This window comes from Thermobia domestica, chromosome 13, assembly GCF_964235325.1.
Source record: "Thermobia domestica chromosome 13, izTheDome1.hap1.1, whole genome shotgun sequence".
NCBI lineage: Eukaryota > Metazoa > Arthropoda > Insecta > Zygentoma > Lepismatidae > Thermobia > Thermobia domestica.
The window spans coordinates 171,038,257-171,051,679 of record NC_137466.1 but is presented as its reverse complement, the minus strand read 5'-3'; the positions used below and the strand labels follow the sequence as shown (position 1 = coordinate 171,051,679).

The 13,423-nt window shown below is 36.8% G+C and overlaps 1 protein-coding gene across 2 annotated transcripts in view; it reads left to right on the top strand.

The window, feature by feature from the left end:
- LOC145668750 (uncharacterized) overlaps positions 1–13,423 on the top strand; it is a 131,375-nt gene that overhangs the window by 20,340 nt on the left and 97,612 nt on the right. For both annotated transcript variants that reach the window (XM_081736891.1, XM_081736890.1), the window contains exon 2: positions 11,569–11,783. In XM_081736891.1, the coding sequence (XP_081593017.1) occupies positions 11,569–11,783 (215 nt within the window). The remainder of the gene's footprint in view (positions 1–11,568; positions 11,784–13,423) is intronic.

Genomic DNA, 13,423 nt, shown 5'->3' with positions numbered 1-13,423 from the left:
ACTCAAAATCAACTTAACTTTAAAAACAGGAGAAACGTTTCAAATATAAATAAAGTGGAAGTATACAAAAACATTGTTTTCCATCTCACCTTGAGTTTTGTTCAATTTGGATAAATAAAATCTTATTTTATAGTTTACTGTTTTGAATATATTTACAGTGTATTCATTTATTATGTAGCCAAAATCCTCACACCTAAACAGTATATATATATATATATATATATATATATATATATATATATATATATATATATATATATATATATATATATATATATATATATATATATATATATATAAAAAAAAGTCCATATGAACATAGGATGAAAAACGCGTTGTTTCAAAGTTACGAGATGCCGAAATCGAGAAAATTGTTGCTGCCTAGCTCGAATACTATGAGAGGTATCAAATGCGGTTAAAGAACTATTAGAGGAACTAGTACACTCTCTATCTAAATACTTATGTTTCAGAGTTGGGTTGTACCGGCGCATGTGATTTTTTTAGAGAGACAGGTGAAAGAGCGGAACTTATAAAATCAGTTGCGCTAACACGTCCCAACTCTAAAACACGGTTATTTAGATAGATAGTGTATGGTTCTTCTAATATTTCTTTAACCGCCTTTGATATCTCTGTTTTCGGGCTAGGCAGCCTCAAAGTTACACTTTTCTCGATTTCGGCATCTCATAACTTTGAAACAACGCGGTTTTCGCCCTACGTTCATATGGACTTTTTTTTTTTTTATTGTTTAGGTGTGCGGATTTCAGCAGTGGATTTTGGCTACATAGTAAATGAACATTCTGTATATATATATATATATATATATATATATATATATATATATATATATATATATATATACATACTTAGGGCCTCTGAGAGTCTTAATCCGGGAGATATTGAATTTGGCAAGGGACGAGAAAAATAAACCGCGGTGGCTCAGTGGTATAGCATCACCTCTGGTGCATGAGGTCCTTGGTTCCATCCCAGCTCGCTTCAAGCGAGCTTTGTGGTGGACAAACACCGTGCACGTGGGTTTTCTCGGGGTTCGGGATATCGGAACAATAGATCTTGAAAGAAATAACACATGATAAAGATAAAATTGAGACTGAAAAGAAAGTACGGATAGATGGAGAGAGAACGCTTTTATCAACAATCTAAGCGAGTAAAAACAAATTTATAAACGACCAGAGAAAAAAGTATTAAGGTAATGGAGGTCACAATATTTTCTTTCGCAGGGGAAATCAATTATATTTGTTACTTCAACGAAAATATTGAACTCTTTAATTGATGTCCTAACAACTAATGTTGTTAAGATCCTATCAAAGTTCACATGTGTGCTTCACATACAGAGCACAGAACGTACGTAATGCAGATTTCAAAAACTGATACGTCATACGATACATTGCATAATTTGATTTTTACACATGTTAATGTGTCACTAATAATCTGTATGCAGTTATGCCTCGCACCAATTAGTACGGCTTTATTTTCCACTTCAGCCTTTGTAAGAAGATTGAATCTCCCGTTACTGCATTGAGAGTATGCACTTTAACATGGAAACCTAAATTAGTCTGTCTGTTTGTCTCTCCCTCTTTCTCTCTCTCTTTCTCTCTCCTACATCACAAATGAGAGAGCTTGTCATGAAGCTGCTCTGCGACAACTTCAAAGCATTTCTTTTTAGTTTGTGCCACAATTGTGCACTGCGGTTAAGGGAAATGATTATGATGATGACGATAGTGAAGGAAATAGTGGGATGATGAAAGTGAAAGGAAACGGGGACCTACGAGAAAATCCATGCACATGTTGTTTGTCCATCACAAGAATTATTTGACACGATCTGGGATCGGACTAAGGACCGCATACACCAGACAAAGCGCTATACTACTAAGCTACCGCGGTCACTAACTATAAAGCATATACACTATATCTAAAATTGGAGTTGGTGGATAGTTTTTTTGTTTTTTTTTAATACATATCTCCTACAGGTATAATAAAGTCAAGGACATTCAGAATGAAAAACTTCATGACTGGGGTAAGAATCGAATCCGGGTCTCCGGCTTACCGCATTGATTACATTCCCAGTCCCAAGCGTGCATTTTTTTTCTTTTTTAATATTTTATTCAATTTCTGAATTATATTAGGGAACTTTATGGGTAAACTCCGGCTATCAGAAGACTCGCCAGCAGAAGGCGCTGTTTTGGCAATACAGACCTCCATATACAGGATGTTAACGAATATCGTGTCCTAAAATGTGGGAGGCGAGTATTTTAGCCAAGTATGTTATATTCCCCTCCAAAGTTATAGAATCTTTCCCCAAAGCTGTTGACTTTATCTTATAATTATGACATAGATACAATAAAAAAAGCTCCTCCTCATGTGGTCTCTCCTCTAGAGCTTTAGATTCCCTCCGAAATCGAGGCGACTGGTTAAGACATAGTTGAGGGTGGTTCTGCTAGGAAGCACAAACTTAGTTTCCGAAATGGCGTCTATACTGCCATTAATGAATATAAGAAGTGTTTTCCTCTTGTTGCCGTACAGTGTGCATTGCGTAGAAGTGTTTGCAACTGCAACACCATATCATCAAAGCATTCTAAGATGGTATCAGCAGTTTGACACTTAGCTGCCTGTGTAGTCACATTGAACTACGACGCTATTGGAGCGAAGGACTCTCACGGCGTTGGATTGGACGATGTGCTGAAGATGGCTGAGTACTTTTTCCATGGTCTCCTAAATCTCCTGATTTGGTAGTTCGTGACTTTTTCCTTTGGAGACATGTGAAAGACACCGTGTATATGTGCCTCCACTACCAACAACATTAGGTGAGCTCCAGGATCACATTACAGCTGCATTTACGACCACTGATAGGAATATGCTAGGGCACGTGTGCGGGCAAACTAGATTACTGCTTAGATGTGTATCGTGTGACGAAGGGAACCCACGTCGAACATTTACAACAGTATGCACGAAACTTGGACAATTTCTGTATAGTATTTTAATGTATCATTCGTTATTGTGTGTAATTATTCATTTCGTAGATGGCCCTTTCAAACTCGATGAGTCATTTATAATCATCTTGTGTGAACACTTTAAAGTGTCAGTTTTTGGTTTCTGCTGAAGTAGTAGAATGCGAAAGCAGTAAGATCTATCAATAATTTACTTTTTGCTTGTTGAAGTATAGGACGCCTATTCAACATTGAGGCTTTACTAGACATGTACTATGTTAAAATTTTAATGCTCTCACATCAAGAATCAAACCCGGGGACTAGCGGGAAGGGTAATTCACTTTTGTGTTGACACCAAGTCACTGTGGAAGTCATTGGATTAACTTTTACCGAAAATTATGAAAGAAATTTGTCGCCCCAAAACTTATTTCCGATATAACAGTTTGATCTCTCTCCGAAAATTCTGGACTTGCACTAATAATTAGGTTCATACTACGAGCATTGAAGGCACGACACCTAATCTTCCATATACACGGAAGCGTGGCGCATTAATTACAGTTGAGTGAAAATTAGTTTGGTATTACTGATCTGACGTTCGAAAACTATGTAGAAAGAGATCCGGACATGGTTACTTTCATAAGGCTCACGAATTTCGTCCTCAAACCTCATTATATTTAACACACGCGGTTACTCATAGATATTGATACTTGGGTGTTCAGAAAGAGCTCGTACTGTCTTTGCTTGGAAACTTTCTCTTCTGAAATATAGGTAATGTTAGTCCTCGATGACTGTATAGTGCGTAGTAATTTGTTTTTAATGTCCTCTGTATAAAGTGTTTAAGAATGGATTAATTGGAATTTTTCCACACTATCTACGCCATTATTGCTTGTTTCAATTAATGTGACCTGAGATAGTGTTATGTAGCAGTACAGAAAAGAAAACTCATTCCGATAATACAGAAACCTAAACCCTCACGAAAAAATGTATGGAATGGAATTTAGAGGTCAGATTTCATCCTATATAGAAAAAGAAAGGAAAAAAAATAATTAAAATCTGATCGACGAATCAGTCTGAAAGGTTTAAAAGCAGGTTGAGTGCTTCAAAGGATATGAGAATTCCTGTCACTTCCTCTAATGGAAAATAGTGCAACGACATTATAATAGAATAATTAATGAAAGAAAAATTGTGATAACTGATTCTACATTTAATTGTTTTGAAAAACACATACTTTATAAAGTAAAGTAAAATATAAGACTGTATAAAAAGCAATCTTCGAACATGACGTATGTTCGAGTAAACTACAATCTAGTGACGGAAATTCTATAGCCTTTGAAAAGAAAACGATAAAACGCAATGTTGCGTGAAACCGGAAAACACCTTATTTAACCGATATCCTGTGTATTATGAAGCTTTTAACAACTTTTCTAAGCCTTGAGAAGTCATATAGTCGCACAAAGTTTGCTTACAATACTCTTATCCTACAAGTATTTTTGCGTTACATGTGGAAGTTCTTTAGCGAGAAATATAGATTTATTTGTGAACATTATTAATAAAAATAAGTTATAAAAACTTGATCGAATTAAATACCTGTGAAGAAATATATTCAAAAATTTCTATACTAAACTCCCAACATTAGTTATTCTATAATGACATATATCTAACCACCATTTATGATGTTATTCAGCTTTCAAACCGGATGTAAAGCGAGAAAGAAAGAAAAACAAACATTGACAAATAGAATTTCTACAAATGGTGTGTGTATATGGTTCACTGAGAATTTTTCCTATAAAGCTGTTTTTTTTCATTAACGTTTTCTGAACAATAATATTTGTGAAAGTTACCTTTATTTAACTGCACTCGACTTTCCATCGCTCTAAGGCCACTGAACAAAAAAATATAGTATTATTACTTCTCTGTAGTATTGTATGGACGGTTGCGATTCATGGATGTCCTTCATCGGATTTTCAAAGTTTAATTTCCAATTGGATATACTACAGAGAAGTAATAATACTTATATTACTTCTAATGTTACATTATTTTTCTTAATATTGAGAGTGTAAACCAGCCTAGGATTAGATAAGGTCTGTTAAGCAGAATCTTAAATCTCTTCTTGATATATTATTAGCAGTGGCGTATTTACGATTTTGTTTCGGGGAGAGCTTTGGTAACTTTAGGGGGGGGGGCTTTACCTGAAAATGTCAAAATTCTGCAAGATATTTCATATAGTTTACTATAGTAAGTAAGATTTCGGGGGGGGGAGCTTAAGCCCGGAAGCCCCCCTAAATACGCCACTGACTATTAGTATCTGGAAAATCGTTTATGTTATTTACTTTTTTTATTTCTTATAATTAGAACAACAATTTAAAACAGTGGTTCCTAACCGGTATATAAAGTGTGTCCTCAGCCGTTTACATTTTTTTCTTTACGCAGTGAAATATAACATGTTGCCACCTTAAAATACTATTACTACCGTACTACCATTACTTCTTCTTCTAGTACTACTAATTCTTGTGATAGTAGTAGTAGTAGTTGTTATTGCTAATGAATATCTATTCTTCGTGCAGAGAGAATAGGTATGCGAAAAGTACTTCAATCCTTTCCCCCGAGGCAGGCCCGTAGCCAGCCCAAAAATCTAGGGGGCGCTCGGCTCAAGTTAGGAGGGCCCTATCCAACCATATTATAGTGCATTTGCAAACCTGCCGTAAAAGTTTTAGGGGCACAGCAAAAAAGGGGGTCCGACCCCCTAGACTCCCCTGGATACGGGCCTGCCCCTAGGATACGGGTGAAGGATAAATTTGGACTTAGACGACATCGAGGATATCACTATTCATCTCAGTGACCCCAAAAACTGTGGATTGGACACTCATATCGGTCACCTTCGATCATTTTCACGTGACTCTCCTCGCCCTTCTTCTCCTCCACTGCTGAAACTGTGCTAAAATCCGAAATTAGGGCAGGGTTCACTCGTGTACCAAAAATCATCAAATTTTAGTGCTGCGTTCTAGGAGAGGTTAGCGAACAATCATTATATTCGCTTTTATTTATATAAATTATTATTTGCTTCTCTACTCCGAGTAGCTCAAATCTAAATTTCGAGTATTTAATGGTTATAGCCTTATAAACAGACAGACAGGCATGACGAATATATTAACATATCGTTATTTCCTTATGACGTAAATGCAGGAACGCTTTAAGCAGTGGTTTAACTGTGATAAGTTTGTGTTTATTTAACTGATAAGTTACTGGACCGCTTCCAATATCTACGGAAATGTTGTTATTGAAATCTCGTTTTGTCGTATGTAACAATCAGTGTATTCCGTAGAACTCCAGAGAATTCAGGGGTAGCGGTCGCTCAGTGGTAGAGCGCTCACCTTTGGTGCTTGGAGTCCCGTGTTCGATCCCAGCCCCTGCCAAGTGAACTTTATGGTGGACAAACACCACCATAAAGTGTTCGTGGGTTTTCTCGGGGTTTTCACGTTTCCTCCCACTTTCTTTATTCCACCATTTCATTCATTACTCATCATCACCGCCTCCTTTAGCCTAACCGGCATAACCGTGGGACGTAAATCTCAAAGATTTCATTTTTTTTTTCAGAGAATTCATTGTGTGAATTGACCAATAATTAAACAAAAAGTAGAATGAGGTGTGTGGGAAAAGTAATAACTAACTTATATTCATTGAATTCTTTTCGTTGCTTCAAAGGCGTTCATGAATTAATCTGTTTGCCTCTTTTGATTGCGAAAAAAAGCTATTTAGCTAAGCCTAGACATCGAAATGAACTCTAAATTTAACGTTCCATGAATATGCCCTTTAGGCTATAGAAGACTAGGATTAATAAAAGTGGATGATCTTGGAAGAATTTGTGGAATGGGAATGTTGAAGAAAATGGAAGAATCCTGAGGATACTCTCACAATATTATCCATCTCAAACTCCTGTGACCTGAGATTGAACCAGATATCTCTCGTACACGAAGTGAGCGCTTTATTAAATAACCACCATGTCCCCTATCTAGATTTCGAGCAAAGCCATTCTTTTTTAATTGTTTCAAAAGGGGGACTTGTAGTCATGGGCGGAGTTATGGGGGTCATGGGGGACATTACCCCTATTTTTTTTTTTTTTTTTTTTACAAAAAATAAAAATGGCACCTATAAGCTGGCCACATACCAAGACCTTCGAGACCGACCAAAAGGTCTACTCCCCATTGCCCCCACAGCAGACAATTCCTAGTCCCGCAAATGCTTGTAGCCTATATTCTAGGAAAGGTAGTAACAATATTGACTAATAATTATCGTGAAATGAGATGCAATTTAGGGGTGCAAGGACCTTGTTTTTCTACATATAGACTTCTGTAAAGTATGTCTAGGGGCGACGGGGTTCGGAGGACAAAGTCTGAAACTTCGGGAGTTTAAACTCCTCAGGTCATGGAGTTCCACAAATTAGGGTTTCCATGTCTCAAATATTTTTCAGTGATTTTGTTTGGTGGACACTTCGCCTTACTGAATGTGGTCGCAGGGCACGGTGCCTCATTGGTAGGGCGCTTAACTCGAGTACGTAGGGTTCCTTGTTCGATCCCCGATCAAGTAAGTTTGTAGTCTACAACAGCGTGTGCATGGGTTTTTTTGGAGGTACGAAGGTTTTCTCCTACCTTTTCATTCCACCAATTTTCCATCATCATTCACTTGCCTTAATCATTGTCTCCCTTAAACTGAAAGAGTTAATTTCATTTTCATTTCTAAAGACGTGGTCACCTTCAGTTATTGAGCTTGATACCGATTGGGCCGGCTCGGGTGTTTGGACATGGCTTATGTAAAATAAGGTAACTTTTGTGCTGTGCTTATAGGTACCATTACATTATTCTCTCCACGTGACTAAAGGAAAAAAATCAGAGAAAACTTGAAGCCAGCGTGGTTTCGTACGGTTAGCACCAGAAATTGAGGGTAGATTCTCCTAAATATAAGTTTTATATCGTGTACAGTGAAATCATAAAACGTCAAAAGAAGGAAAAACAAACACACATACATGAACAAAAGCAAGTCGTAACGACCTTAAGTAATTTGAACTTTTGACTCTTAAATTAACAGGGGAGACAAAGACTGAAAGAAGATGATTCGGGAGCAAAACAGAAGTCCTTGACATGTTATTCGTGACTTTCTCACACTAAAAGACATTTTTTGAACCTTTTTTGTCACTGACAGCAACGAGGCTTTTATTTTTTTTCTTCTCCATAAAGGCAATGACGTACATCTCTTACCTTCCCACAAATGACAATAGATTCATGTGAATCCGGTACGTTACCAGGAGTCGAATTATACACATATCCTTTGGACAACAACAACAATAAGCCTGGAAGGTTAGTGCTCTTAGTGACTTTACCTAACTGAACAGTATACAATCTTGGACGTTGCTTAGAATTTACTTACGAAAATACAACTTCGAAAACAAACAAACGGTAATCTTTGGGAAAATACTATGAAGAAACTACGTGAACAACTATAAATATTGCATGATGTCAAGTATAATACAGCTATAGTATAGTTCAAGGATTAGAGGAAAATGCTTGCTTCTCTTGGCCTAAAAGAAAGAAAAGAAAGAAAGAAAAACCATGATTACCTGGGTATAATAGAAGATAACGGTTTCGATGGTATGTAATTTTTTTGAGAAGTTCCGGTCCACACTCCGGAAACTTCAAAAATAGCTTTTGTTAACATACTTCCTTTTAAAATCTTAGTTTTTTTTTTTTTTATAGTAAAGAGTGCTAAATTTCAGATAAATGAATAACTAAAAGTTTCATTAAAATTTAAATGTTCTTTCATTTTTTGCAGCGTTTTTTAAACTTAAAATACATTAGACTATGCAACAGGCTAGAATATATCTTTTAATTTAACGTCCCACGATTATGCCTTTTTAGGCTAAGGGAGGCGAACGATCAAAGCAAGTGAATGATAATGGAAGAATTGATAGAATCATAATGTGGGAGGAAACGGGAGTAGCCCGAGAAAACCCACGGACACAATGTTGTCCACCACGAACTTACTTGGCCGAAGATCGAACTACAGGTCCCAGACATCGGAGCTAAGCCCTCTACCACTGAGCCAAGGGCCTTCTCTGTAACAGGCTTGAAATAGCAATCGTGGTCGCTCGGTGGTAGAGCGTTCACCTCTGGTGCATGGGGTTCCTGGTTCGAACCCATCTCGCGCCAAGTGAGCTTTGTGGTGGACAAACAGCTTGTGCGTGGGTTTTCTCGGGGTACTCCCATTTCCTTCCATTTTCTTCATTCCACCATTTTATCCATTGCTCATCATCACCGTTTCCTTTAACCTACAGGGGCCGCGGTGGCTCAGTGGTAGAGCGTTCACCTCTGGTGCTTGGGGTCCCGGGTTCGATCCCAGCCCCCGCCAAGTGAACTTTGTGGTGGACAAACACCGTGTGCGTGGGTTTTCTCGGGGTTCTCCCGTTTCCTCCCACTTTCTTCATTCCACCATTTCCTTCATTACTCATCTTCACCGTCTCCTTTAGCCTAACCGGCATAACCGTGGGACGTAAAACTCAAAGATTTCATTTCTTTTTTCCTTTAACCTACCCGCCATAATTGTGGGACGTAAAACTCAAAGATTTCGTTTTTTTGTTTGTTTGTTTGTTGTGTTTTAATAGCAATGACAGTTGGAAGCATCAAAAGACTCAGTTTGTTGAATTCTTTTGGAATAATATACAAAAAATGCTTCAGTTTACAGTATCTCACTTAAACACATTTATGTGCGTCATTTCTTTGAAATATGTATATCAAAAAGGTAATTGACATATTTTACACAGGGATGTGTTTCCATTGACAGATTTCGTTTGGTGAACTTTGTGTCTACAATTAAACTGACAATAGAGTTAACGGGAGAATAATATTAGTATATTGTGGATAGATAAAAGGTTTTGAAATTTGTGTTGAATTAAGTTATCGTTGACCTACACTGCAACCTCCTGTATCGTTTCTAGATAACACAACAGAGATAACAATATTTATTTTCTTACTAAAATAAATAAAATAAAATAAAATTTAAATTTCCATTGTGTTGTGGAAACTACGCTTGAAAAGTTTTGTTTTTTCCGTTTTCCTTTCTTGTAACGTTAGGAAAATAACAACACAAAACTGTTTGTACGTTCCTTTTAAAACAGAACATATATATTTCCAAGATAAGACTTGAAAAAAATTTACCATATTCGTATTCAATCAATAACAAACTTGATATTGCTTGCTCGATATTTTAGTTTGGAGTATGAATGCGTAGCTTTTTCTTGTTCTTGGCTTTTCAGTTAGTAATGTACAGTACAGGTAGGATATAGTAACTTCTTTCTTGTGAAACTGGGTGACTAGCGAGTATGTCTTTGGTACGCGTTAGAGGTCTGCACGGGTCGGACTTTTAGCCCGGGCCCAGCCCGGCCCGGCCCATGGATTTACAATGAGAGGCCCGACCCGAGTCCAAAATAGACTATGTTTTAGCATTTAGGCCCGAGCCCGGCCCGAACTCGTGTGATAATCAAATTAGCCCGAAATAAGCCCGAATTACAGAAACTTAATGCAGAATTGTATTTTTATTTACAGCAATTAGAGGTTTAATTTTGCAGTTGTCCTTTAAAAGTTCTCCAGAAATAATGGTGCAATATCTTGTAGCAATACGAAAGAATGCTAACCGAAGGAACTCACTTAAGTAAAGCTATATACCGTATATAGAGTTGCCTCGGTTAGCATTCCTTCGTATAATACGAAAGACCTGGCGTCGGTTTCCACTGAGATCTCACGTGCTTTTAATCACATGCGGAACTGTAGGTTTACGTATTGGATTGTCTGTATACTCTTCTGCACTAAAGATAGGTTTAAACTGGAAACCTTCCAACCATTTAGAAAATATACTTGATTTGTATTAATAGTATTACTTGTTAGATATACGAGTAAATACAACAAACTTCCCGGTATTACAGCCCGTGAATAGCTCGCCAGATATTGAGTGACATATAGTTAATTAATCGGTTTTCAATGCCATTATTTTTCACTCATAAGACCTACATAAGTATTTTTTTTTTTTAAATTGTATCGTGATTAGATATCAGAAATTGTACCTGTGACTACAGACACCCAAAATACACCATATATCTAGCACATGATCGATAAACAAAAGAATGGGTGCCAAGAATCAAAAGGGACTCAGAAAACTCCTTCCTACAAAGTGGTGTGACGAAATCAAGAAGCATTGCGAAGTAACAGAAGAGAAATGCACAAGATGGTAGAGGTCTTTGAACAAGAGTTGGGGAGATCGTAATCCCGCGGTGGATTGATAATGGTTATAGTCTTATTAGTTCTGGTGTATGGTTCCAAATTTACATGGGATTAAGCTATAGTTAAGGCATATGATCGTTGATGTCTGGGTTTCTTGATGAGCTCTTAGATCTACTTATCAGCAGAGTTATCCTCCAGATTTCTTTGAAAATAAAAGCAAGATTAGCAATATTTAAAATAATTCGTTATTTCTATGTTAACATTTGTTATTATTCCTTTTTTTATTTATACGTATGCTTGTATTAGAAATTTATAGGAAAATGTATATCTTAACCTAATTTCATAAATATTTTGATTTTCAGGACACCTTCTGTGGGCTACAGAGGTGAATCGCGATGCGCATTGGAAGGAGAGGTATGTGGAAGTCCGGGATGGAGCTTTACTTATTTTGGAAGGCGGTAGACCTGTCTTTCGACTCGTACTTCGCTACTTGAATTTGCAGTGTGTTGACCAAGAGACAGGAAAAAGACATACTTTCTGCCTATCCAGGGAGAATGAACCAAGAGCTGTGCTCCAGGTAAGATTTCAATTTTCTTTTTTGTGCAACTAGTTCTGCGCATCATTAAGTTTCCTTTTATAGAATAATATCACTAAGGAAGAACAACCCTGAATGTTTTAAAATCAATGTCCCTAAGAGAAAAATCTCATAATAACTGTATCTGTGTATTTACAATAGAAGACTACATCAGTTACACTTATCTCGGCTATATCCCCATGTTTTCACATTTTTCAGAATCTTACAGAAATCAAAGAATAATGTCAAAATTTATCTACGTAATTATCTGGTAAGTACAAAATGATGTGTAATCTTGTAGTGTCTAGGATCAATATCAGTATCTAGGATCTTTCAAATATCTAAGATCAATTTTAACAGACCAAAACCATATCCACAGAGAAATTAAATGTCGACTGAAAGCAGGGAATTCGTGTTATTACTCGGTTCAAAATCTTGTTTTCCCGAATTCTTTTGACACTCTAAACGACAACTTTTACAGGTCGATTAAACTTTGACTATCCTTCATAAGAGAAACATGTAACTAATCTTTTCTGTGACCCTGATGCTTTTGTACTCTGATAATCTTGTAGTTATCTTTGAGTGCAGTGTTTGACATACACAGAAGAAACAGAAACCAAGAAAGAAAATTATATTTAGTGAAAAGACAATGAGAGAGGAAAGAATAATGTTAGAATTGCATTAGTAGCATTACACATACTCTTTATGTGTATGACAAAGTTTCATGTCCGGGTTCTACCCGCTCATTCTGTGCCATGGGTCAGTCTGGATCACTGGGTCTGTTAAGTCGCGGATCTGACAGTGTTCGTGTCTTCCGGGACATGGATCATGATGTTTCTGACCCTTTTCATCACTGTTTGGTACTGCTTGACAGTTCTCATATTGTACCGATAATCATTGAAAAAATCAACGAATAAATGTAATACATAGATACATACACACATAAGCGGCTCGTAAAAACTTAATGGGAAGCGCCACTTCCGGTGAAATTGAGTTAGTGGGTGAAATGATTTGGGATCGAATCACAGAAGAGTATGTAGGCAGTTTAATTTCGGAAATGTACCTATAGATGGCTGAAGAAGCTTGTTTGGTGTGTCATTACATTGAATTGAATGGGAATGTTAAATCTTGTTTTCCAATTTACTTGGCAATTGGAAAATTTGACATACCATTATGTTCCCCCGTGCCTCTCATATATAGCCTACCTATATGTTATGCAGAAGTCTTAAAATAATCTTTAATAGAAAAATGACCCTTATTTGATATATAATGTTAAAAATGGTTCTAAAGGCTAGGGGAATTTTACGTAAAGCAATGCAGATCAAGATATACATCTTTACCCACACCCGTCCTTCTCTTCCTCTTGCAAGGAGCAATTGGTCATTTGTCCTCCCATATTATATAGCAGTGCTAAGTTTTAACTCGTTTTCCTGAAAAGTTGATAATCTTGAATTGTATCTGTTTTCTGTGAAAGAAGCATTATATACGCAGAAGACCTAAATTGTATGACTTCTAGAATTTGACTCTTGCACTCTAAGACTTATGGAACTACAATATTATGCTTTTTAGAATGCCTGCGCACCAGGACTAGTACTACTAGATTATTTATGCCTTTTGACCATTTCTACAACCATATAGGGTCC